This window comes from Heterodontus francisci, chromosome 6 (genome assembly GCF_036365525.1).
Source record: "Heterodontus francisci isolate sHetFra1 chromosome 6, sHetFra1.hap1, whole genome shotgun sequence".
NCBI lineage: Eukaryota > Metazoa > Chordata > Chondrichthyes > Heterodontiformes > Heterodontidae > Heterodontus > Heterodontus francisci.
The window spans coordinates 23,121,088-23,149,021 of NC_090376.1; the positions used below are offsets into that span (position 1 = coordinate 23,121,088).

The window sequence follows — 27,934 nt, forward strand, 5'->3', positions numbered from 1 at the left end:
GAAAGGGCAGACTGGGACTCAGTTAAACTCAGTACAGGGTGAGGCTGGCACTTCCAGTTACCATCAAGGTCACTGTGGCCCTCAATTTTTATGCCAGCAGATCTTTCCAGGCTGGAGCTGGCAACATCAAGACCAGGGGAAGGAAGCATCCGGGACATCATCGCTCCAGATGAGCTGTCCATGAACGTCTCAGCAGAATCGTTTCCCCTGAAAACATCCCTAGATCACTGTTGCTCCACACTTACCCGCATTTCCATCCCTCTGTCATGGACTATCTTAGCGTTCTCTTGGCCAAATTCCTGAAATAAATGACACCACAAAACAACCATTCCATACTAGGTTTATCCAAACAATACATCCAGTAATACATGTAATACTCAACTTGTGCATTTCCTTAGTGCCTGTCTTCCATGTGCCTTTGCCTGCCCAAGTGCTCCTATGCAGTGCACCCGAATGGCTGCATCATAGCTGATGGAAGACTGCTGATTTTCATTGGGGTAGACTGCAGATGGCCTTGTCGGATGCCCTTGAGCAACTCTGGACCTAGAAAAGCTTGTTTCGGATTGCACCGCCTTGGCATGGGGGTATATGTTCTGGGCTGGCTGACAGGCACTGGTGGAGTGGAGTGGTAGGGGGATGAATGTTGCCATCCTTAGAGAGGAGAGCAGGTTTGTGCACCATGGAGCAACTGCCACTTTTCCGAGATGGCACCTCAGCTATCTTAGCAATCTGTTGGAGCACAGATTGAAAACTGGGTGTGATGGCAGTAGTCTGAGCCAGCCTGGCACCAAGATGGGTTTGCATGGCAAAAGGCAGAGCTCTCATGAACTCAGTCTGAGTTTCCACTGCAACAATCAGATGTTGGATGGCTTCTGCCTGTGCTGCAGAGGTTTTCTCTTCTTGTCCTTCATCATCATGGATGGCCAGGCGGCAGGTCTTGGGTATCTGAAAGCACAGTTACACAAAGGAAAGATTGAGGTGAAGGAAGTTGTGGGAGGCAGTGAGGGGAATGGAAAGTAAGAGGGTCCTGGGAGGTCATTGAACCTTTTCCAGAACCATAACCAGGTCCTCAAACTCCTGACCGTGCCTATCATCTCCCTTCTACATGCTTGTCTGAAGGGCCTGCTTACCTCTGCAGAAAGATGAGCTCCCACCACCTTTCTATCCCCTGCACTAAGGCCTCCAGCACTACATCACTGAACCTGGGAGCCCTCTGTCTGGCCTGCTACTCCATTCCTGATATTTCTTCCTGCTCAAAGACTCTTCCATTCACTTCCAGCACCTGTTATAGCTAGAATGCACCTCCCCTGTAAGAGAAGCAGGCTAGTTTTAATAGGTGCTAGCCTCACATGTACCTGAGCCTCCTGCTGAGTGTGTAGCCAGTCAGCAACCCAGGGCTGCACACCACAATCAGGAAGACAACCAGGCAGCACAAAGTTTGCACACTCCATGGGGCGAATTTTACTGGGCTCCTGACATCAGCGGTCATGGCGAGGGGTCTGGAAAATACCTCCGTGATAGGCCTGCTACGGGCCTCAACACCGGGAAGACCCTGCCCCATATTACTGGCAGCGGTGAGGCCTTGTGGTGGCCAGCCTACCACTCAGCGACAGGAACATAAATAAAATATGTTAATGCATGTAAATTTAAGAATTAACACTTACCTCGTCACACTGGCCGTCCCGCTCCCATATTCCGGCCAGTTGCCGGGACTCCCGCGCCTTTAGATCTCCGTTCAGAGGTGTCACACTGGTTGGGAGGCGGGAGCAGGTAAGTTTTCAGAGCGGGGACAAGGGGGAAATCTGTTGCAATTGGTGGAGGGGATGCTGGGAAAGGGTTGAAGGTGAAAGTTAATAAAGTTCATGGGTTGAAAGGTCAGGATCGCAGGGTAAGTTTATTTGGAGGGGAGGGGGCAATTAATAAATTGTTCAGTCATTTGGGGGGGTGGGAGAGGGGCTTGAATCTTTTAGTAAATTTTTAACTTTAAAACGTATAAAACTATAAAAATTTAAATGACGTTGAAGGGCTTGAAGCCCTTTAAAAATGGCATCGGCACCTGTGCAGTGGTGCCAGAAGCCGTTGCTTGGGAAGGAGTGCCTACCCCCTCCATGTCATCGGGGAGGCGGTCCATCCCATTCATTTCAATGAGCCATCGCGCTAAACACCATGGCGGTTCTGCAGAGTAAACCTCGCATGTGCGTCCCGCAGTTTTTGAAGCCCACCGCCGAGATCGACGACAAGCTGGAAAAATTCAGCCCCATGTATCACTTCGATCAGGACACCTTCTTGCCTCCGCTGCAATCATATGTGCGGCGGTGGCGGCGAGGAACAGTCCGCCCACCCCAGGCCAATCAAGGCCCTTAAGTGGCCAATTAACTGTCACTTAAGGGCCTCCTCCCGCCGCTGCTGGTATTTTACCCTTGGTGGCCAGATGACAAAGGCCCCAAGAAAACTGCCAGGTAAAACCAAGCAGCCTTTTTGTGAGCTGGGGGGTCCCTCCTGATCAGGCACCCTGTGCCCCATGAAGTGCTGCCCCCGAAGCCCCAACTGCCCCCAGCACACAACACTCCTACCACCCCCGCCCCCCCCCAGTCGACCCCCTTTGCCTCGCCGAGGCCTGGCCGATTGTCTTCAGCGAGGTCCCAAATACTTAGCATTTTTCGGAAGCCGTCCTTCCTCTTGCCTCCGATGGCTGGGCAAAGTCCCAGTAATGGCCACTGCTCCTGGTGGCACTGCTGGGACTAAGAGCTGCTGGCTTGCCGATTGGCCAGCAGCTCTATTACAAAGGACCTCCTGCCTCTGGAGGTGGAAGTCTTGCCCAATATTAACTTCCAGCCAAGGTTACTGATTTCTTTAAGTTATATCACCCTGCCTTGGTTATTCGACGGCATTACCATCACTGAATCCCTCTCTATTAACATCCTGAGTTTATCATTGACCAGAAGCTTAATTGGACCAGCCACATAAATCCTGTGGCTGTAACAGTAGGTCAGAGGCTGGGAATTCTGTTGCGAATGACTCACCTCCGGTCTCCCCAAAGTCTGTCCAACATCTACAAGGCAGGAGTGTGATGGAATACTCTCCAATTGCCTGGATGGGTGCAACTGCAACAACACTCAAGAAGCTCGACACCATCCAGGACAAAGCAGCCTGTTTGATCGGCACCCCATCTACAAACACTCACTCCCTGCACCACCGACGCACAGTGTCAGCAGTGTGTACCATCTACAAGATGCACCACAGCAACTCACCGAGCATGGGGCAGTTTACAGTCTACAGTAGAAGAATTCCTACTCTGTGCTAGGAAAACATTTGTTAATGGCTCAGAAGAAGGCCAGATGAATGACTTCATCTGCTGCCCCTCCTCATTTGCTTCCATATAAACCCTCTCAGAAGTGTGGAGTGCAGGAGGGAAATCCACAATATCGAGTACGGTTTCCATCAGTAAGTGAAAAAGACAAACAACTTCCTGCAACAAGTACTGAAACAACAAAAACAAAGACCTTTCTTGCTAATACCAACCTGTTTCTTTAAATCAGTTCACGCCTAAATGACAACTGGAAGCGATTTACCCTCAACTACACCCAATACTGTTACAGGAAATCTATGTGCAGAGCGATTTAACATTCATTTGGATGTAATGCACATTGTTACACTGTCTTCAGGCTCAGTCAAGGCTTGATTTTTCAAATTATCTCTGATTCTTTAACATGACCCTTCTTTCATATGAAAATCATCCATTAACAAAATAGCTTTGTTTCTCATTCAGAGGATCATATTCCTTTTGTATGTGTGTGTTTGTGTGTGTGTTTATTCTGGTTTTCATTAGTTGACAAAGCCAGCTGCTTACATCCTTGTCAAATAAGCTTTGACATGAAATCATCAAAATGTCGTCTCTCATTTCAGTGATGTGATCCAGTTGTGTATTGGTTTTATCCAGAACTAGGAATCAAGCTTGTAAGTGACATGTGAAGAAACTTTGTTCACAGCAGTACTAAGCTCAGATGCATAGGAATATAATGCAAGGGAAAACTAGTGGGTGCAGTGGCTTAGCCACTCACCTTTCACCTTTCATCTTTGGGACCTCAATCCAAATCCAGCCCAGACTCATGAGCTAGAAGTCTCTTGGCTTCCAACATGAACAGAGTTTGAGCAGTCTCACTCCCGTTCTGGGTAGGCAGCAGCGTACACCACAAAAGTACACCTAATTTGGTATTAATTGACAATCTCCCTCAGAGAGGCCACAGGATGACTGCTTGTTGGAACTGGTGGGAAAAAAATGTCATATTAATGCAGCAGGAAATATTCTTCAACTGCTGAGGCACTTTGTCAGGACAATGTATTCTATATCTGTTTGTGCGATACCTGACCTCAGGAGTGCATGACACTGGCTTTGGGTGCTAGAAAATGGGTAGAATTCTCTTCCTCAACACTACCATCCCTCACCTTCATAAAACTAGACCTGAAAAAACAAAACCAATACTGTGACATCCGTTCCCCTAATGACACTATAGAATTTAACCAAGGATATATATAAAAAGAGATTTCTCACACTCACACAATAGTTGAGCCTTCTAAGTTGTGTCCCTTCCAATCTTCAGGAATTGTCGATTAGAGCCTAGAGGGAATAGGAGAAACAAAACCATCCCAAGTTCTGGGTAAGTACTATCCAGCTTTTCTTTTTTACTGCTATCGCCTTTCTCACTAACAATCACTCACAAACATACAATTAAACATAAAATCATCACGCATTGTATCTTCTTTGGCTTCCTTGTCTCGAGAGACATTGGGTAAACACCTAAAAGTGGTCAGTGGTTTGTGGAGCAGCACCTGGAGTGGCTATAAAGGCAAATTCTAGAGTGACAGACTCTTCCACAGGTGCTGCAGATAAAATTGGTTGCCAGGGCTGTTACACAGTTGGCTCTCCCCTTGCGCTTTTCTCTTTTTTCCTGCCAACTGCTAAGTCTCTTTGACTTATCACTCTTTAGCCCCGCCTTTATGCCAGCTCTGGCAATCACTGGCAACTGACTCCCACAACTTGTGGTCAATGTCACAGGACTTCATGTCGCGTTTGCAGACGTCTTTAAAGCGGAGACATGGACGGCCGGTGGGTCTGGTACCAGTGGCGAGCTCACTGTACAATGCGCCCTTGGAGATCCTGCCATCTTCCATGCGGCTCACATGTATACTGCCATGTAAATACTCTGTACATAGTGTCCTATAAGCAGCATTGTTAAATATGTTCATCTTCACTTTTCATAGGCCTGGAATAACAGCAGAGACAGTGGCAGAGAACAAACCAGCACCTCAATTAGTCCTTCACTGTGGGAGCACTTATAAGAAATAGTGGGTTACGCTTGAATGGCACACACCATGCACTATTAAAGAGGTGAATCTGGTATGTGTATATGAGCTTAGTGCAAGAACCCGAAACCTATATACGCATATCATAAAAAGGGGAAAATTGGTTGCAAATCATTTTAAATTTGGCCAGAAATTTCTTTGCACTGCTTGATAATGTATACAGGAAATGACAGTTAGTGCAAGAAATAGCTCAGGTATTTAGCTGACAATGCCTTGGTTGAGTGTATGGTGTTATAATTTTCCTGGATGCACTAGTGTTTCTGCAGCAACATCCTCTTGGTCAGTGTCTGTATTCTGCCTTGATTGTATGTGTGTGTTCCTTTGTGGTTAGGTCACCTTGTATAGGGAAGTTACACAACATACATCAGACAGCGATGATTTGAAGACATTGTGAGAGCTGTACTGTAAATCATCTCCGAACCTACTGAGGCATCTAAAGTGCTCCTTCAGGGTGCCAGTGTTCTATAACAATCCTGGTAGTTTCATGGACCTACTTGCATCTATTGTAAGTGGCTGCTGCGAAAGCCTTATGACGCTGAGCAGAAAAGGGTAGCCTTGATCTCTGAGGAGCCATCCTTCCAGTCTGCCTTTTTGTTTAAAGAAGGTTGATATGATGACTGTTGTATGATTGCCTGTAAGAGTGATGTCCCTTTAAGATCTTAGTATGCTAATGAGCTAAGTACCAGGATGCTGTCATGTGACCCAGAGCCAGCATCACTCTGTAATTGTAACATCTGGAAATAGTTATCTCTGTACTGTATAATAGTTTAGCTGTAATAAACCTGTTTGAGATCTTCAGCATCTCATTTATGTTGCAACCTGCTCACTGATGCTCAGTTTGGATTCTGCCAGGGCCACTCAACTCCTGACCTCATTACAACCTTGGTCCAAACACGTACAAAAGAGCTGAAATTCAGAGGTGAGAGTGACTGCCCTTGATAACGAGGCAGCATGAACAAAATAAAAATCAGGCAACATAAAAGAACTCATTACATGGTGGCAATATGGTGAGAAAACAAAGTCTAGGTTTGAAGACCACAGGGAAAACAGCTCTGAAAATGACCTTTCCTACAGCCACTGGAGAGAAAGTTCAAAAAATACTGACTTAAACAGTGAAAAAAGAACTTACCTCAAGCTGTAGAAGACAGAGCACAGGCTGCAAGCAAATCGGGTGATATTGTGCTGACGGGTGAGGGATACTGCTTGAAAGATAAGCCTTGAAGTCCTTCAAAAGATTGTTTTTTTTCAAAAGCTCCGTGTGAAAGAAAACGGAGAAGACCCGACTCCCCTGATCAAGGTCAGCGCCATTACAGTAGGCGTCCGTTAGAAAATACAAGAGAAAACCCAATCACTGCTGAGCCTTCATCCATGCAGCCAACGTTAAAAAAAAATCAAACTTCTTGGGTATGAATAAGAGCAGCCATTCACGAAGCCACAGAAAAAAAACGTTAAAACCACTCAAGTGTGAAGAACATAAACCAGCTCTAGCAGTTACTGTGCAGTTGTGTAAACAGAACAGGCTAAAGTGCTGGAAGCAGGTTAAACACACAGCACTAGCAAACACCTGCTCCTGTCAATCAAAGCAGCTAGTCTGAAGAACAGGCAGTTTATTAAAGGGGAACCAGTGCAGGGTCACAGAACATGTCTTAAAGCAAGTTTTAAGCAAAATAATAGCAGGAAGATGGATACCAAATTTCCCAGCATGGGTCAGAAGGCCATGGATATCTTATCCAAGTTCCAATTGTTCAAACAAAGAATGCAGTTATGCTTGACAGACAAAATAAGTGTAGAACCAGAAAACCAGGCTGTAAAAATACTAATAGCAGTTGGAAATGAGAGATTACACAGAATCAACACCTCTGGAGTATCAGAAGAGGACCAGAAAGATCCCACAAAGATATGGAAAATGCCAGAAGATCAGCTGCGATTATGAGTGAATTTTAGAATTCACCGCCTGTAATTGATGTCGTACAGAAAACAGCCACAGGAATTCATAGACTAGCTCATCAGTTGATTCTGTAGTAAGGGCAATGAATGCGGTTTCTCAGAAACTAAGCTGCCAGACTGAATAATGGAGCTAGTGATTGTATCAGCACCCATTGAAGTGTTTCAGAAAGATCTCTTGGCAAAAAAGAAAGGTCATAGCATTGATGTGCTGCTAGAAGATGGCAGGAAATACAAAACCATTGTAGCTGGACAATGGCACCTGCAAGCACTAGGTGAAGCCAACAGTATCAGCACCATAACCAGGTCGAACAGAGCAAGCAGTCTGTCACACGCACGGCAAAATTGTCCTGCATTTCAAGACCTGTGCAAGGCGTGCGGTGCAGAAGGACCCACCTATGCCGGAATTCTGGCTCCAAAGTTGCAGCCAGAAGTCATGGTAGAACACACACAAACAGAAAACAGGGCGATAGCTGAAAAGAAAGTGCCAGACCTACACAAACGCAAGCCGATATGTTAAGTCCACAGCAAAACAGACCTGAGACAAGACTCAAGGGGGAGTAATTCTCAGCCAGATGATAAACAGACGTTCCACATTGTGAACCTAACACAGCACATTGATGGAGTCAAACAATTGGAAGCTTTCGCTACTATTAACATGACGTGCCAAAGAAAGCTGGCAAACATACACTCAGGATTAAGATTGACACTGCGCTAGTGCAAATATTCTACCAGTCCGAATACTTAAAGATATGTACTGGAGTCGTTGGAAATCAATGATACAACTGATAGCTGCCAAGTCATCTGCATACAACGGGTCACCCATTCCTTGCACTGGCACACTAACAATGCAATGCAGCTATGGCAAGTCAGCATGGAAACCATAAATGTTCTACCTAGTAGACACGAGCAGACCTGCAGTGGCAGGACTACCAGTGTGTAAGGACCTCAACATCATAACTATCCACGAGAGCCTTGCCAAGGGGAAATCTCCAAGGACTGGAACCTGCTCACAGACTTTGACCAGCATCAAATGGTGCAGTCTGGAAATCTAGCAACAGCTCAACTATGCTGTGCCTTCACAACGAGCCAGAACGGACAGGTACCTTCATGAGGCCAAGTACTCTTCCCCCAACAAGTCCTCAACCTTCAGACATGCAGAATGAGGAGAAGTGAAGGACACGCAATGCCCTGAAGAGGCAGAGGAGGAATGAGTTGAAGCATTGTCTGTTGGTTCTTCGAGATGAGGTGTTGGAGCTTTTCAAGAATGACAAGGGCTCAAATGTGGTCATCTTGAGAAAAGCAACAGAGTATATTAGCAAGCTAAAGGCTGAGCAACAGAAACTGAATGCAAAGAGGGAGAAACTTCAGAAGAAACAGCAACAGATGAGACACAAATTTCTTGAGCAAGAGCTGTCAAACCACCAAGACAATATATGGACTTTTGAGCCTCTGTATTTGTAAAGTTCATAATCTCTATCCGTGTGTAAATAATTTTGATGTTATCTAATGTTATGTGCTTTTACTTTTAGCAAACGAGACTTATCTTTGGAAAGAAGAGGGATGTTGTATGATTGCTTTTAAGCCCTTAGTACGCTAATGAGCTAAGTGCCAGGACGCAGTCATGTGACTTGGAGCCAGAGTCACTCTGCAACTGCAACACCTAGAGGCAGGTTCTGTAAATAGTTAGCTCTATACTGTATAATAGTTTAGCTGTAATAACACTGTTTGAGATCTTCAACCAACTGGACTCCACGTATCTCATTGACATTTCATCAGACAGCAATGATTTGGAGACATTGTGAGAGCTGTACTGTAAATCATCTCGAACCTACTGAAGCACCTAAAGTGCTCCTCCAAGGTGCCAGTGTTCTACAACCCCACTGGTAGTTTCATGGACCTACTCGCATCTATTGTAAGAGGCATGCTGTGAAAGCCTTATTAGGCTGAGTTGAAAAGGGTAGCCTTGGTCTCTGAGGAGCTATCTTTCCAGCCTGCCTTTGGCCTTCAAAGAAGGTTGATACGATGACTGCTGCTAAATGAAAGCACATCGACTATAGTGTGATAACCAACTATTGTACTGCAAGCTGCAGTGCTCATGATCAGTGACTGGCTGCACATTGAAACCCTTTGTGTTCACATAGGCCATGACATTGTATCCAATGATCCTCATGGTCTCAGGGGAGGCAGTATTAATGCTTCAAATTTTGCTGAATCCAGTGGTGCGACAAAGTCAGATGTCTGTATGAAGCTGTTGTTATTCGGAGCTCAGCAATGCATCAATCGGCTGGTTGGGACATCTGTGGGCATCAAATTAGCTGAGATTGCAGAAGATCCTGATTCCATCCTCAAAAAATGCAGAAGCAAAGCAGTTAAGGGCAGTGGTCAACTTGACTATACAGACTGTGCTGCCCCTGCGAAGGCAGGTACCCATACAACAGATGACACCACTCTGAAGTGATCTTCATGCTGCCCTAAGTCTACAGAGGCAGTTATAGAATAATAGAATAATACAGCACAGAAGGAGGCCATTCGGCCTATTGTGCCTGTGCCGGCTCTTTGAAAGAGCTATCCAATTAGTCCCACTGCATTGCTTGTTTCCCAAAGCTCTGCAAAATTTTCCACTTCAAGTATTTATTCAAAGTTAGTACTGAATCTGCTTCCACTACTGTTTATAGAGTCATAGAGTTATACAGCACAGAAATAGGCCCTGCGGCCCACCGTGTCTGTGCCGGCCATACAGCACCTAACTATTCTAATCCCATTTTCCAGCACTTGGCCAGTAGCCTTGTATTCAAGTTTCAAGTTTCAAGTGCTCATCTAATACTTCTTAAATGTTGTGCGGGTTCTTGCCTCTACCACCCCATCAGGCAGTGTGTTCCAGATTCCAACCACTCTCTGGGTGAAATTTTTTTCCCTCAAATCCCCTCTAAACCTCCTGTCCCTTACCTTAAATCTGTGCCCCCTGGTTATTGGCCCCTCTGCTATGGGAAAAAGTCTCTTCCGATCTAACCTATCAATGCCCCTCATAATTTTGTATACCTCAATCATGTCCCCCTCATCCTTCTTTGTTCTAAGGAAAACAACCCTGGCCTTTTCAGTCTCTCTTCATAGCTGAAACGCTCCAGCCCAGCAACATCCTGTTGAATCTCCTCTGCACCTTCTCCAGTGCAATCACATCCTTCCTATAGTGTGGTGCCCAGAGCTGTACACAGTACTCCAGCTGTGGCCTAACTAGCGTTTTATACAGCTCCATCATAACCTCCCTGCTCTTATATTCTATGCCTCAGTTAATAAAGGCAAATATCCCATATGCCTTCCTAACCAACTTATCTACCTGTGCTGCTGCCTTCAGTGATCTATGGACAAGTACACCAAGGTCCCTCTGACCTTCTGTACTTCCTAGGGGCCTACCATCCATTGTATATTCCCTTGCCTTGTTAGTCCTCCCAAAATACATCACCTCACACTTCTCAGGATTAAATTAATTTGCCACTGCTCTGCCCATCTTACCAGCCCATTTATATCATCCTGTAGTCTAAGATTTTCTTCTTCACTATTTACAACACAACCAATTTTCGTGTCATCTGCGAACTTACTTATCATACCTCCTATATTCACATCTAAATCATTAATGTACACTACAAACAACAAGGATCCCAGCACCGATCCCTATGGTACACCACTGGTCACAGGCTTCCACTCGCAAAAACAACCCTCGACCATTACCCTCTGCCTCCTGCCACCAAGCCAATTTTGGATCCAATTTGCCAAATTGCCCTGGACCCCATGGGCTCTTACTTTCTTAATCAATCTCCCATGCGAGACCTTTTCAAAAGCCTTACTGAAGTCCATGTAGACTACATCAACTGCTTTGCCCTCATCTACACATCTAGTCACCTCCTTGAAAAATTCAACCAAGTTAGTTAGACACGATCTCCGCCTGACAAAGCCGTGCTGACTGTCCCTGATTATTCCCTGCCTCTCCAAGTGGAGATTAATCCTGTCCCTCAGAATGTTTTCCAATAGTTTCCCAACCACTGATGTTAGACTCACCGGCCTGTAATTACCTGGTCTATCCCAGCTACCCTTTTTGAATAATGGTACCATTTTCACTGTCCTCCAGTCCTCTGGCACCTCCCTTGTGGCCAGAGAGGATCTGAAAATTTCAGGCATTGCATGCCAGATCACAGCTACTCGCTGTGCAAATTAGTTTTTCCCTATGTCGCCTCTCGTTCTTTCGCCAATTACCTTCGATCTGTGTTCTCCGATTACTCATAGAGTTATACAGCACAGAAACAGGCCCATCGGCCCATCGTATCCGTGCCAGCCATCAAGCACCTAACTATTCTAATCCCATTTTCCAGCACTTGGCCCGTAGCCTTGTATGCTATGGCGTTTCAAGTGCTTATCTAAATACTTCTTACATGTTGTGAGGGTTTCTGCCTCAACCACCTCTTCAGGCAGTGCGTTCCAGATTCCAACGTCCCTCTAGGTGAAAAAAGGTTTCCTCAAATCCTCTCTAAACCTCCTGCCCCTTACCTTAAATCTATGCCCCCTGGTTACTGACCCCTCTGCAAAGGGAAAAAGTTTCTTCCTATCTAACCTATCAATGCCCCTCATAATTTACTAACCTCGTTGCCACTAAAAATAGTTGCTCCTTGTCTACCCAGTCAAAACCATGATTTTGAGCATCACTATCAAATTGCCTCTTAACCTTCTCTGCTATAAGGAGAACAACCCCAGTTTCTCTAAAGCCTTGACATCCTTCCTAAAGTGTGGTGCCCAGAATTGGGCACAATACTCCAGCTGGGGCCTAACCAGTATTTGATAAAGGCTTAGCAAAACTTGCTTGATTTTGTACTCTACGCCTCAATTTATAAAGGCAGGGATCCTCTATTCCATTTTAACAGTCTTCTCAATGTATCCTGCCACCTTCAAAGATTTGTGGATGCACTTCTCTATTTCTGCACCCTCTTTAAAATGGTCCCATTTAATTTACATTGCCTTTCCTCACAAATCCTACCAAAACAAATCACTTCACACTTCTCTGTGCTAAATTTCATCTGCCATATGTCTGCCCATTTCATGAGTCTATCTTCTCCTGAAATCTGTTACTATCCTCCTCACTGTTAACTACATTTTCAAGTTTTTGTGGTCATCTGTAAACTTTGAAATTGTGTCCTGTATACCCAAATCCAGATCATCAATATGTTTCAAATAGAGCAGTGGGCTCAACACCAAGCCTGTAGGATATCATTTCCCTCCATTTTGAAAACAACCACTCACTACTACTCTGCTTTCTGTTGCTTAGCCAATTTGTAACCAGCAACCACTGCCCCTTTAATCCCATGGGTTTCAATTTTTCTAACAAGTCTAAGACACGGTACTTTATCAAACACTTTTGAAAGTCCACATACAGAACATCAACATAAGCTTCATCAACCCTCTCTGTTACTTCATCAAAGAAGTCAATCAAGATTAGTCAAACATGATTTGCTTTTAACAAATCGGTGCTGACTTTCATGTAAGTGCCAGATTAATGTCTCTAAATGTTTCACCACCACTGATGTTAGGCTGATTGGCTTGTAATTGCCAGGTTTATCCCTCTCCCCTTTTTTCAGCAGGGGTGTAACATTTGCAACTCCCAGTCATCTGCAACCACACCCATATCTGAGGAGGATCAAAAGATTGTGACCAGAACCTCCACAATTTTGGCCCTTATTTCCCTTAGCAACCTAGGATGCATCCCATCGGGATGGGTGACTTTTCTTCTTTGAGCACTGCAAGCATTTTAAGTACCTCCTCTTTATCTATTTTTATTCTATCCAATTTTTCTACTAATTCCTCCTTTACTGTGGCATTGGCAACATTCTCTTCTTTGGTGAAAACAGATGCAAAGTGCTCATTTACTACTCATTTGGTGACTTGCATCTGCAGCTCACCACCCTGTTTGCCGTGCTCAAGGCATTTCCGTGCATGAACTCTAAACCCATCTTTGTCTGCCTCACATTTTTCCCCTGTCTGATCCTTCTAGTTATCTAATGCTGTTTGTCTCTCACAGTCCTCAGTGCACCTTGTATCTCCTCTCTAATGATTCCTGCTCCCCCTCCCCAAATTAGTTTTAGCTGCCCCTCCACCTCCACCTTACAGCACCAGTTCACCTCCCCATAAGGACATTGGTCCCAACCTTGTTGAGGTGCAACACCTCCATCTTGTAAAAGTCCCTATTGCTTCAGAACTGATCCCAATGCCCCAGGAGCCTGAAGCCCTCCCTCCTGCACCATTTCTCCAGCCACGTCCAACCTGTATTCTCTTACTGCTCCTACACACAATAAATGCCGTCAATCATTGCCAGATAGCTATGGCATTGCCTGCAGATATGATTAGCAGTGTAATGGTGGGTGTAACTTATCTGCCTCCAATATCCTTGGCCTTCTGCCCCACCCCGGACAAAATGGCAGGGGGCCCAGGCAACATCGGGAATGGCACGCCCAACCATTTTGTTTGCCCCGCCTCCGTGCCCGCCTCCAAGGGCAGAACAAAATCCTGCCCCTTGTCTCTGACAAGATGAAATGAGATGTAAGTGTTTCTCTTTGTATGGAGAGCACTGAAAACTGCAAAATGTATCGTATATTTCCAGCAGCAGTCTGAAAGGAGTCAGATGCATAAAAATTAAGAACCACAGTCACCTTGGCAGTCACAGGCAATGCTGTCCTTGCCCTGCTTTGAGGCTACAGTTATGGCAGTCAGCAGTTGGTAGATTTCAGTCATGACCTCTTTAGCCAAGGAATGACATTTCAAGCATTGGTCCCACTTTAGTTGAGATAAGAGAATTGCACCCTGAAAACTCTGGGCAGATATGGCCACCTGTTGAGTGGCCTTCTTCTCCTCTTCCTACTTCTTCCTCTAGCTTGCACTGTTCTGCATGGCCTCTTTTCATTCTCCCATGTTCAATTTCAGAAGAAGACATACCAGGCCATCCATGTCAGGAAGCAACTTATTTCAGCACAACATACGAATTAGGAGCAGAAGTAGGCCAGTCAACCCCTCGCGCCTGCTCCACCATTCAATAAGATCATGGCTGATTTGTTTGTTTCTCGAATTCCACACTCCCATCCACTCCCAATAACCTTTGATTCCCTTGCCTAACAAGAATCTATCTACCTCTGCCTTAAAAATATTCAATGACCCCGCTTCCACCACCTTCTGAGGCAGAGAGTTCCAAAGTCGCACAACCCTCTGAGAGAAAAAAATTCTCCTCATCTCTGTCCTAAAAGGGCAACCTCTAATTTTAAAATAAAAACAAGAAATGCTGGAAATATTCAGCAGGTTTGGCAGCATCTGTGGAGAAAGAAGCAGAGTTAACGTTTCAGGTCAGTGGCCCTTCTTCAGAACTGGCAAATATTAGAAATGTAAAAGGTTATAGGCAAGTAAAGCGAGGGTGGGGCAAGAGATAACAAAGGAGAAGGTGTAGATAGGACAAGGTCACAGAATAGCTGACCAGATGGTTGTGGAGCAAAGGCAAACAATATGTTAATGGTGTGTTGAAAGACTAAGCATTAGTACAGATAGGGTGTTAATGGACTGAATATTGAACAGCTGCAAGTACAAACATGAAAAAAAACAGTGGGTAAGCAAACTGAACAAACTAAGATTAAATAAAATAAAATAAACACAAAAATATATATAAAAAAGGAAAAAGAAAAAAATAACTAAAAGTAAAAGTAAAATGGGGGGCCCGTCATGCTCTGAATTTATTGAACTCAATGTTCAGTCCAGCAGGCTGTAGTGTGCCTAATCGGTAAATGAGATGCTGTTCCTCGAGCTTGCATTGATGTTCACTGGAACACTGCAGCAATCCCAGGACAGAGATGTGAGCATGAGAGCAGGGGGGAAGTGTTGAAATGGCAAGCAACCGGAAGCTCGGGGTCCTGCTTGCGGACTGAGCGGAGGTGGTCCGCAAAGCAGTCACCCACTCTGCGTTTGGTCTCCCCAATGTAGAGAAGACCACATTGTGAGCAGCGAATACAGTATACCTCCTCTCTCCTCATTATCCCAGGCCCCAAACACTCCTTTCAGGTGAAACAGTGATTTACTTGTACTTCTTTCAATGTAGTATACTATATTCACTGTTCACAATGTGGTCTCCTCTACATTGGTGAAACCAAACGCAGACTGGATGACCGCTTTGCGGAACACCTCCGCTCAGTCCACAAGCAAGACCCTGAGCTTCCGGTTGCTTGCCACTTGTGACCTTGTTTCCCCTGCTCTCATGCTCACATCACTGTCCTGGGATTGCTGCAGTGTTCCAGTGAACATCAACGCAAGCTCGAGAAACAGCATCTCATTTACCGATTAGGCACACTACAGCCTGCCGGACTGAACATTCAGTTCAATAATTTAAGAGCATGACGGGCCCCCCATTTTACTTTTATTTTTAGTTATTTTTTTCTTTTTCCTTTTTTTAACATTTTTTTTGTGTTTATTTTATTTTATTTCATCTTAGTTTGTTCAGTTTGCTTACTCACTGTTTTTTTTCATGTTTGTACTTGCGGCTGTTCAATTTTTAGTCCGTTAACACCCTATCTGTACTAATGCTTTGTCTTTCAACACACCATTAACATATCCACAACCTTCTGGTCAGCTATTCTGTGACCTTGTCCTATCTACACCCTCTCCTTTGTTATCACTTGCCCCACTCCCGCTTTACTTGCTTATAACCTTTTACATTTCTAATATTTGCCAGTTCTGAAGAAGGGTCACTGACCTGAAACATTAACTCTGCTTCTCTCTCCACAGATGCTGCCAAACCTGCTGAATATTTCCAGCATTTCTTGTTTTTATTTCAGATTTCCAGCATCCGCAGTATTTTTCTTTTACTCTAATTTTAAAATACTGCCTCCTAGTTCTGGACTCACCCACAAGAGGAAACATCCTTTCAACATCCACCTTGTCAAAACCGTTCAGGATCTCATAAACTTCAATCAACTCTCCTCTCCCTCTTTTAAACTCCAGTGAAAACAAGTCCAGTCTGTCCAACCTTTCCTCATAAGACAACCCACTCATTCCAGGTATCAATCTAGTAAGCCTCCTCTGAACCACCTCCAACGCATTTGCATCCTTCCTTAAATAAGGAGACCAAAACTGCACACAATATTCAAGATGTGGTCTTACCAATACCCTGTATAACTGAAGCATAACATACTTGCTTTTATTTTCAATTCCTCTCGTAATAAAGGATAGCATTCCATCAGCCTTCTTTATCACTTGCTGTACCTGCATAATAAGCTTTTATGATTCATGCACTAGAACACCTAGATCCCTCTGCCCCTTGGAATTTTGCAGTCGTTCTCCATTTAAGTAATACTCTTCTTTTTTATTCTTCCTGCCAAAGTGAACAACTTGACATTTTCCCACATTATACTCCATCTGCCAGATTGTTGCCCACTCACTCAACCTATCTACATCAGTCTGCAACCTCCTTATGTCATCTTCACAACATACTTTCCTACCTATCTTTGTGTCATCTGCAAATATAGCTACCATGCCATTCGCTCCCCTTATCTAAGTCATTGATATAAATTGTAAAAAGTTGAGGCCCCGGCACAGACCCCTGCGGGACTGCATTCATCACATCCTGCTAATCAGAAAAGGATCCATTTATGCATACTCTCTGTTTTCTGCCAGCCAGCCAATCGTCTATCCATGCTAATATGTTATCCCTACATCATGAGCTCCTACTTTGCGCAATAACCTCTTATGTGGCACCTTGTCAAATACCTTCTGGAAATCCAAGTACAGAACGTCAACAGGCTCCCCTTTATCCACAGCACAAGTTACTCCTTTAAAGAGCTCCAATAAATTAGTTAAAAGTGATTTCCCTTTCATGAAACCATGCTGACTATCCCCGATTACCTTGAGTTTTTCTTAGTGCCCAACTATAGCCTCCTTAATGATCAATTCTAACACTTCCCCACGACAGACGTCAAACTAACTGGCCCAAAGTTACCTGTTTTCTGCACCCCCCCTCCCACTTCTTGAATAGAGGGGTTATATTTGTTACTTTCCAGTCTGATGTAACCTTTCCAGAATCTAGCGAATTTTGAAAAATTTACACCACGCATTTACTACCTCATTAGACACATCTTTTAAGACCCTAGGATGAAGCCCGTCTGTACCCAGGGACTTGTCAGCCTGCAACTCCATCAGTTTGCTCAGTACCACTTCCCTGGTGATTGTAATTTCCCCAAGTTCCTCTCTTCCTTCCACCTCCTGATTTACAGCTGTTACTGGAATGTTTTTTGTATCCTCTATAGTGTAGAAGCAAAATATTTGTTCATTTCATCTGCCATTTCCTTATTATCTACTATTAACTCTCCATTCTCACTCTCTAGAGGACTAACAATCGCTTTACTTACTCCTTTCCTTTATAAATACCTGTAGAAACTCTTGCTATTCATTTTTTATATTACTAGCTAGCTTCCTCTCATATTCTAATTTCTTTCTCCTGATTATTCTTTTAGTCATTCTCTGCCGTTCTTTATATTCTGACCAATTGTATGACCTGCCACTCATCATTGCACAATTATATGCTTTTTCCTTAAGTTTGATGCTTTCCTTAACTTCTTTAGTTAACCACAGATGGTGGGTCCTCCCCTTAGAATTTTTCTTTATAGTAAGAATATACTTATCCTGAGTATTCTGAAATATCCCCTTAAATGTCTGCCACTGCTTCAATATTGATCTATCTCCTAGCCTAGTAATCAAATTCACTTCAGCTAGCTCAGCTTTCATGCCCACATAGTTGTCCTTATTTAAGTTTAAAATATTAGTCTTAGATTCACTCTTCTCTTTTTCAAACTGGATATAAAATTCAATCATATTGTGGTAGTTGCTACCTAGAGGTGCCTTTAATTAATCCTGTCACATTACACAAGACCAAGTCCAATATAACCTGCTCTCTGGTTGGTTCCAGAACGTGCTGCTCTAAGAAACTATCTCGAAAGCATTCTATGAACTCCTCATCCAGGCTACTATTGCCAATCTGATTTTTCCAGTTTATATGTAGATTAGAATCACCCATGATTACTGCCATTCCTTTATCATAAGTACCCAATATTTCTTCTTGTATACTTCATCCTACATTATGGTTTCTGTTAAGGGGCCTGTAGACCACTCCCACTAAAGGCCGACTACCGACCCGAACCTGATGGGACCCGACGACATGTGACAGGTTCGGGTCGGACACGCTCTATCACAGATAAGTGGCTCCAATGTTAATTTAATTTTTGGACTAGAAAGGTAGTTTTGTTACAGTTACTTTAAGCTTGTGCAGATCAGCAACAAAGTGAAAAACGAAGGTAAGTTAATTGATGGTCAGGTCAGGTCGGGCACGAGAAACAATGGAAGGACTCGGGCCGAGTCGGGCTCAGGTCGGGTTTTTTTTTGCAGACCCGAGCAGGCCTTTCACTCCCACTAGTGACTTCTTTCCCTTATTTTTCCTCATCTCCACTCAAACTGATTCTACATCCTGATCTCCTGAACCAAGGTCATCTCTATCTATTGCACCAATGCCATCCTTGAATTTCAGTGCTACCCCTCCACCTTTACCTAGCTTCCTATTCTTCTTGAATGTCATATACCCCTCAATATTCAGGACCCAATCCTTGTCATCCTGCAGCCATGTCTCCGTAATGGCTATCGGATCATATTTATTTACTTCAATGTGCGCTATCAGTTCATCTACTTTGTTATGAATGCTACGTGCGTTCAGATATAGAGCCTTTAGTTTTGTCTTTTTGGTATCTTTGTAACATCTAGTCTCGACTGTTGGTGTGTTGGTAGGTTTTTTTTCTCTCTGTCCCTTCCTGCCATTCTCATACTTTCATTTCCCATATTACTATTCTCTCTCCTGCCTTGACTCTACTCCTTGGTTTGCTACATCTACAGGCTTGATCCCCCTCCCCCCATGTCTATTTAAGAGCTTTCTTCCACATACAGCTTAGCTTTAATTGTGAATGGGTGAAATAAACACTGAGCAGGACTTTGCCTGAAGATTTGTAATGCTGGATGTTATATAAACATGCACATGCAGGCTGCATGCATAATAAAGCATTCTGTGAAAGAGTGCTATATTCTGGTATTAGGGCTAGCTGAATATTCACAGGTGAGGAAGCTTCCCATAGGGATTAGGATGATTTCCAAATGGAAGATTTTCCAGTCACCAAATGTTCAATATATTGAACATTAATGTAACAATACAATCCACATCATTCAGCCTTGTCTGATTGCTTTCCATAGAACTTCCATGGTCACGGCTGCACGAAAACCATTGTCTTCAATGATATATTTAATTACCTCTGTTTACACTTATGCATAAAACCTTCATTATCAGATATAAATCCCACTCCTTTTTAATCACTGGTTGCACTAGATGAATCAACCTGTCGGGCTGTAATTTTTCACCATGGGACACTTACATCTATATTTATCTGTTCGACTTCAATTCCCTAGCCACTGACTCCATTGCTGTCCCTGGCAACTGAATGAGGCTGAACCAGACTGTTCGCAAACCTAGTATCATATTTGACTCCGAGATGAGCTTTCGATGGCATAGCCATGTCATCACTAAGTCCGCCTATTTCCACCTCCGTAACATCGCCTAACTCTGCCCCTGCTTCAGCTTATCTGCTGAAACCCTCATCCATACCGTGGTTATAACTAGACTTGACTATTCCAATGTACTTCTGGCCAGCCTCCCAAGTTCTAAAGTCATTATACCTGAGGACATCCAAAACTCTGCTGCCGGTGACCTAAGTAACATTTGCACCACACAAGTGCCAAGCAATGACCATCTCCAACAAGAGAGAGTCGTACCATCTCCCCTTAAAGTTCAATGGCAGTATCATCGCTGACTCCCTCACCATCAACATCCTGAGGGGTTACCATTGACCAGAAACTGAACTGGGCCAGCCATATAAATACTGTGGCTACAAGAGCAGTTCAGAGGCTTGGAATTCTGTGGTGAGTAACTCACCTCCTGACTCCCCAAAGCCTGTCCACCATCTGCAAGACACAAGTCAGGAGTGTGATGGAATACTCTCCACTTGCCTGGATGAATGCAGCTTCAACGAGAAGCTCAACACCATCCAGGACAAAGTAGTCCGCTTGATCGGCACCCCATCCACCACCTTCAACATTCACTCCCTCCACCACCAGCGCACAGTGATGGCAGTGTATACCATCTACAAGATGCAGCAACTCACCACAACTCCTTCAAAAGGACCTTCCAAATCATGACCTCTAACCCCTAGAGGGACAAGGGCAGCAGACGCATGGGAACACCACCACCTGCAAGTTCCCCTCCAAGTCACACACCATCCTGACTTGGAACTACATCACTGTTCCTTCACTGTCACTGGGTCAAAATCCTGGAACTCCCTTCCTAACAGCACTGTGGATGTACCTGCACCAGATGGACTGCAGCAGTTCAAGAAGGTGGCTCACCACCACCTTCTCAGGGGCAATTAGGGATGCGCAATAAATATTGGCTTTGCCAGCAATGCTCACTTTCCATGATAGAATTTTTAAAAATCGCACCAAGTCCCGTTCATCCTTTACCACTGTGCTCGCTGACCTACATTGGCTCCCAATTAAGCAATGCCTCGATTTTAAAATGCTCGTCCCTGTTTTCAAATACCACCATAGCCTCGACCCTCCTACTTCTGTAGTTTTCTCCAGTACTACTACCCTCCGAGATATCTGCACTCCTCTAACTCTAGCCTCTTGAGAATTTCCAATATTAATTTTTCCACCATTGGTGACCGTGCCTTCAGTTGCCTAGCTTTGGATTTACCTCCCTAAACATCTCTACTTCTCTTTCCCCCTTTTTTTTCACTTACCTGGGAGCAGAGTGGAGAGGCGACTGGCGGACCTGCGAGGAACCTGATCCGGTGTGGCGGCTGGCGGACCTGCGAGGAACCTGATCCGGAGCGGCGGCTGGCGGACCTGCGAGGAACCTGATCCGGAGCGGCGGCTGGCGGACCTGCGAGGAACCTGATCCGGAGCGGCGGCTGGCGAACCTGCGTGGAACCTGATCTGGAGTGGCGGCTGGCCGACCTGCGAGGAACCTGATCTGGAGCGGCGGCTGGCAGACCTGCGTGGAACCTGATCCGGAGTGGCGGCTGGCGGACCTGCGAGGAACCTGATCCGGAGCGGCGGCTGGCAGACCTGCATGGAACCTGATCTGGAGCGGCGGCTGGCGGACCTGCGTGGAACCTGATGCAGAGCGGCGGCTGGCGGACCTGCGTGGAACCTGATCCGGAGCGGCGGCTGGCGGACCTGCATGGAACCTGATCCGGAGTGGCGGCTGGCGGTCCTCCATGGAACCTGATCCGGAGAGGCGGCTGTCGGACCTGCGTGGAACCTGATCCGGAGTGGCGGCAGACTCCCTGTGTCTCTCAGCGCACGCTGAGACTCGAAAAAGAGGGGAAAAAAACTTAGTGACATCACGGGAATTCTGCAAGGTGATTGGTTGGGTAAGTAACAGCTGTTAGTGCATTTAAATGGCATTTAAATTAAAAGTGCATTAAAAAATCCTCAAATGATAAGGTGAGTAGTACTACTTAAATTAGAGCAATTTATTAAGGACTTTAGATTGTAGTGGGTAGTGTTTGGAGTAGAACAAGACCACTAGTGTAATTAGTTTTTTCAAAAAAGAGTAACTAAATTAATTTAAAGGTAAGTCATGGCAGGAGAGCTCTCACCCGTGATATGCTCCTCCTGCACTATGTGGAAAATCAGGGATGCTTCCAGTGTCCCTGACAACCATGTGTGCAGGAAGTGTATCCAGCTGCAGCAACTGACTACCCGCATTACGGAGCTAGAGCTGCGGGTGGATTCACTGTGGAGCATCCGTGATGCTGAGGACATCATGGATAGCACATTTAGAGAGGTAGTCACACCGCAGGTAATGGCAGCACAGGCAGAAAAGGGATGGGTGACCACCAGGCAGAGTAGTGGGTACAGGCAGGTAGTACAGGAGTCCCATGTGGCCATCCCCCTCTCAAACAGATATACCACTTTGGATACTGTTGGGGGGATGGCGTCCCAGGGGAAAGCAACAACAGCAGGTCTGTGGCACCAAGGATGGCTCTGCTGCACAGCAGGGGAGGAAGAAGGAGTGGAAGAGCTATAGTGATAGGGGATTCTATCGTAAGGGGTACAGATTGGCGTTTCTGTGGCCGCAAACGTGACTGCAGGATGGTGTGTTGCCTTCCTGGTTCTAGGGTCAAGGATGTCACGGAGCGGCTGCAGGACATTCTGCACGGGGAGGGTGAGCAGCCAAAGGTCGTGGTACATAGTTTTAAGGTGCGAGGGGCAAAGTTTAGAGGGGATGTGCGAGGCAAGTTCTTTGCACAGAGGGTGGTGAATGCCTGGAACTTGCTGCTGGGGGAGGTGGTGGAAGCAGGTACGATAGCGATGTTTAAGAGGCATCTTGACAAATACATGAATAGGATGGGAATAGAGGGATACAGTCCCCGGAAGTGCAGAAGGTTTTAATTCAGGCAGGCATCAAGATCGGCGCAGGCTTGGAGGGCTGAATGGCCTGTTCCAGTGCTCTACTGTTCTTTGTTCTTTGTTCTTTGTACTTGCCCATAGATCACTGAAGGCAGCAGCACAAGTAGATAAGGTGGTTTGGAAGGCATATGGGATACTTGCCTTTATTAGCCGAGGCATAGAATATAAGAGCAGGGAGGTTATGATGGAGCTACATAAAACACTAGTTAGGCCACAGCTGGAGTACTGTCTACAGTTCTGGTCACCACACTATAGGAAGGATGTGATTGCACTGGAGAGGGTGCAGAGGAGATTCACCAGGATGTTGCCTGGGCTGGTGCATTTCAGCTATGAAGAGAGACTGAAAAGGCTAGGGTTGTTTTCCTTGGAGCAGAGAAGGCTGAGGGGGGACATAATTGAGGTGTATAGGATTATGAGGGGCATTGATAAGTAAGATAGGAGGAAACTTTTTCCCTTTGCGGAGGGGTCAAGAACCAGAGGGCATAGATTTCGGGTAAGGGGCAGGACGTTTAGGGGAGATTTGAGGAAACATTTTTTCACCCAGAGGGTGGTTTAATCTGGAACATGCTGCCTGAAGAGGTGATGGAGGCAGGAACCCTCACAACATTTAAGAGGTATTTAGATGACCACTTGAACCGCCATAGCATACAGGGCTATGGGCCAAGTGCAGGAATATGGGATTAAAATAGTTGGGTGCTGTATGGCCGGCACAGACACGATGGGCCGAAGGGCCTGTTTCTGTGCTGTATAACTCTATGAATCTAAGATGCTCCTTAAAACCCACCTCTTTGACCAGACTTTTGGTTATCTGCCTTAATATCTCCGTATGTGGCACAGTGTCAAACCTTTCTGAAGCGCTATGAAGTGTCTTGGGATGTTTTATTATGTTAAAGGCACTGTATAAATACAAGTCATTATTGTAATATAAATACGGGGCAAGAATTGTGCTGATTGCTACATGTAGTGACATTATAAACAGATTGATGAAGCTCTCCTTTGATCAGTGTTTCTGGAGAAATCATAACCATGTTAAAAAAAGACTCTTCCAATTTCATTAGAAACACTGAGCAGAGAAGATCTTCATAAACAAAGTTAATGATAATGCTATACAACCTTTCCCTCAATGATTATTATAGTGTTTGTGATTAAGGGAGGAGCAGCAGTGTTCTGAGTCATTAATTTACATTGTGGCTGGCTAATGATGATCCTCAGAGAAACAGGTGAAATCTCATGCAGCACAGGTAAGCACACCTTGCAGTAACTTTATTCTGTGGCCTGAGCTGAGTGATATATATTTTATGATGTGCTGGCAGCTTGACAGAGCAACATGTACATCTGATCATTTCCTGGTGCGGTTATCTTTATCCAACATTTATGTAGCTATTCCTCATTCCTGCAGTTTCAACACAAACCTTGGTATGTACGCCACCTCCTACCCATTGCTCAGTAACAACAGCTGCAATCAGTTAATTCTGGTTTGCACGGAAATATAATTGAAAAATACAACCTTGTAAAATCTCTTTGTAATTATCTTTGATCAATGAGGGGCAGAAAAGCTTCACGGCATGTATCAACCAGTGTAAGACAGGAAGTGTTCATTTGCTGGATTTGTTTAGGATTTCTCTAATAAAGAGCCACCACAGATACAATGGCTGAATAGTCTCCTTCCATGCTGCAAACTTCTATGGGTTTTTGTTGGGAGCACACATTTATGCACATTCCTATTAGGCTGTATGTCATAAACCTAGTTTTTTTTTTTAAAAGTGCGATGTTCTAAAGTAGCAAGGTGCAGTTGTGCATTCTGTGCAGTGACTGAAACAATTAGATATCTGCCTAGCATGTTTGCACTAAGAACAGTATTATTTTGCCCAATGTCCAACTTTTCAGTCAAGCACGCCTAGGGAAAGATATTGCTTTTCACAATATTTTGCCAGAATATTCCCAGTTGGTTCCTACGGAAATCAAGCAATACAAATAGTGAAGAACAAAGCAATTGAAGTGCTAATCCCTCTAGGATAAATAAATCAATCACTTGGATCTATCAGCTTGGTTATTAATGACTCATGGAGCCATGGGGAAGCAGCAGCTTCCAGTCACCTCCTCAGTTTTGCGCCCCCCCCCCCTGCCCCCAGGCAATTCCTTTGTCTTTATTTCAAAGCCCTTCAGATGGTTACCTTCTTTTTTGTATTCTCTATGAAGTGCTAATCATTTTTTTTGCCTGGTCTTTCTTTGAGATAATAAGTCCTAGCTCTGTGGTGTCGAATGGCACTCCCTCAGGGTCTGTTAAAACTAATGAAACAACACCTCTCCTCAGTCCCATTGTCCTTTAATAACTTGGTTGTAATTGGGTTGTCCAATGTCATTTGGGAAACCCTGCAGTGCTGAAGTTTGGAGTAAATAGTGCTGTTACTTACTGCTTTTTTGATGAGGTGAGTTTACTCTCATAAGGCATCTATATTCATCTCCATGAACAGGTGCAGTCCCTTCCCTATTCGCTTTGCAATCTTCAATGCTGTCTTGCACAAAGATCCAGTATTCTAATGCCACAAACTTGGGGACTTGTATTAAAGCATGACCAGAAAATGCCTGCATTCAGTCTTCACAAATTAATGGTCATTATTTAGTGATAGAATTTCTTATTTTGATCACCTGGGACCTAATCCACAAAATTTGATTGCAGACATGGCACTTGAGGTTAATCTGTCATGACTCACTTTTTCTGATTACACAATAAATATGCAGCAAAACACCCAAGTGCAGAAGAATGATGGCAATCAGATAGTACATTTATAAATAGAAATTGATCTCACTAATATTAGCAATTAATTAACCAAGTAAACAACCATCCTCTGTAACACTCCAGTATATCAATTCAGACATCATTGCTGTCATGTTGTCAATATTACATGACATGCAAATGATAAGATATTTTTCCTCTTAATCAGGAGATCTACAACCTTGCAAGCCATAAATGCTGATAGGATTTTCTAGGAGGCCATTAACATAATAGATGCTTAATGCACAAGGTTCATTCTATCACTTGGTGCAACATTTTAGCCATACAGCAGCCACTTGGGATAGACACTGAAGAGAAGACTCCAATTCCAAAAAAACCAAAACAGTCCCCTGCCTGCCACTGTCTCCTGGTGGCCACGTCACCCATGCTCCCATTCGCATGTGCCAGGGTGGTGGAATTTCTATGGGTTGGGGAGTTTCCCTTGATTTCCCATCATAACTTAGGTGGAAGATGAGTGGAAACCATAGAGATATAGCATAAACAAATGCTTACAATGTCACTCCAACATTTCCACTGATGTCCTCGCGATTACTGTTAACATTTATGAATTAGAAAAGCCTATTTTGTGAAAAGTTAAATTCAGAAAAGTGGCATCTCGGACTGTCCGTGTTAGAATGAATCACTCCTGAATGCTGAGCGTTGGATTTAAATTGCTATTTTGTGATCACTTCTCAGAGCAAACTGATGGAAATATCTTTCAATAGCATAGTGTATGTAGCTATCTCGCTGAACACTGCACATATTAAACTGAATCATTTCTATTCTAAAGTGTGGATTTAGAACTTGAAGCTTTACAGTTTTCCCTTTCAACAGACTTGGCTGAATTTCATCCTGCACCATCCATCCACCAACTTGCACGTTCTGTCAGGCAACAGCAAGCAAATGAAACAAATCAGGTTGTTCCTTTCAATTTATCGCAATTAAATTTTAACAACAGTTTTGTTTGATTTAATTTAAGAGTAGTAAAACACAGCTACGTATAGAGCTTCTTACACAGACACCTGCTCAAGAAATGCTAAACAACTGAGATTACAAACAGCCAATGGTTTCACCACTTCTGGTTCACTGTTATGCTCAGGTATTCAAATTGGAAAACCAGACAAAATATGGAGTCAGTTAGCAACAATGAATGCGGTGCATTAGGCAGCAAAATTTAGGCCATACTTCGCCATTGCAGGAAAATATGGGCCATTTAATTATCTCGTAAACTCATTTATATTATTTGCATGAATGGTTTTCCACAAATTCATCACAGTTTAGGTGAAATTATGCTGTGTAATTTAGTAACAAATCTATTGTTATATTTGAATGAAATTCATACATCTGCCATTCCAATGATCTAGTTAACCTGTTTCTGTTAACTGGATTATTTTCAAATAATATTGTATTATTAATATTGCACAGTGCAATTTCATGCTTTTTGTGATAGGATGGTGGATACAGATTCAATAGTACCCTTCAAAAGGGAATTGAGTAAAAACCTGGAGGAGAAAAGAATTGCAGGGATAATGGAAAAAAACAGAGAAGTGAGATTAACCCAATTGCTCTTCGAAAGAGCTGACACAGACTTGATGGGTTGAATGGTCTCCTTTTGTCCTGATCTATGATTCTATTACAAGCACCCTATTTAACCCTAAACTGAGCTACAAATCCAAATTCCTCTCCATCACATTCCACTCTTGTAATATTATATATTTCTGCATTTGTCTTAGCTCATTTGCTGTCGGAACCCTTTTCCATGCCTTTATCTCCTCCAGACTTGACTATTCCGATGGTTTTCTGACCAGTCTCCCATCCACCTCTCTCCAAATGCTTCAGCTCATCTGAAACTCGCTGCCCCTATCCTATCCTGCACCAAGTCCTGCACACCCATCAACTATGTGCTCACCAACCTATTTTGGCTCTTGATCCCCCAATGCCTCAAATTTAAAATTCTCATCCTCATGGTCAAATCTTTCCACGTCCTCATCCACCCCTATTGTACCCTTCCCTATCTCTATAACTTCTTCCCAAACTACAACCCTCTGAGATCCTCCAATTCTCCTCTAATGGATCCCCATTCCCTTCACCTCACCATTGACAGCCACACCATCAGCCTTCTTGGACATAAGCTCTGGAATTCCTTCACTAAAGCTCTGCAATGCCCTATCCTCCTTTAAGACCGTTCTTAAAAGCAACCTTTGACCCAAGTTTTTAGTTTCCCCTCCTAAAGTCTCCTTCTTTGACTCAGCATCCATTTTCCTCTGA

At 44.2% G+C, this 27,934-nt stretch overlaps 1 protein-coding gene across 1 annotated transcript; it reads right to left on the reverse strand.

Moving 5' to 3' along the window:
• Positions 1–399: 399 nt before the first annotated feature.
• On the reverse strand, positions 400–27,924 carry LOC137371563 (uncharacterized). The gene is made up of 4 exons (XM_068034400.1): positions 27,757–27,924; positions 26,483–26,548; positions 21,213–21,761; positions 400–945 (listed from the first exon to the last, which is right to left on the reverse strand). The coding sequence occupies exons 1-4, from the start codon at positions 27,922–27,924 to the stop codon at positions 544–546; spliced, it is 1,185 nt and encodes a 394-aa protein (XP_067890501.1). The 3' UTR covers positions 400–543.
• Positions 27,925–27,934: the final 10 nt, after the last annotated feature.

What these genes read in the sequence shown, in the direction of transcription:
- LOC137371563 (XM_068034400.1), bottom strand. Translation starts at nt 27,924, where the DNA reads ATGGATGCTGAGTCAAAGAAGGAGACTTTAGGAGGGGAAACTAAAAAC. An exon ending in GTGTGGCTGTCAATGGTGAG is followed by an intron (nt 26,549 to 27,756) that starts GTGAAGGGAATG and finishes GTTGCCTGACAG; the next exon opens with AACGTGCAAGTTGGTGGATG. An exon ending in CCTCTCCACTCTGCTCCCAG is followed by an intron (nt 946 to 21,212) that starts GTAAGTGAAAAA and finishes CTGTGCTTTCAG; the next exon opens with ATACCCAAGACCTGCCGCCT.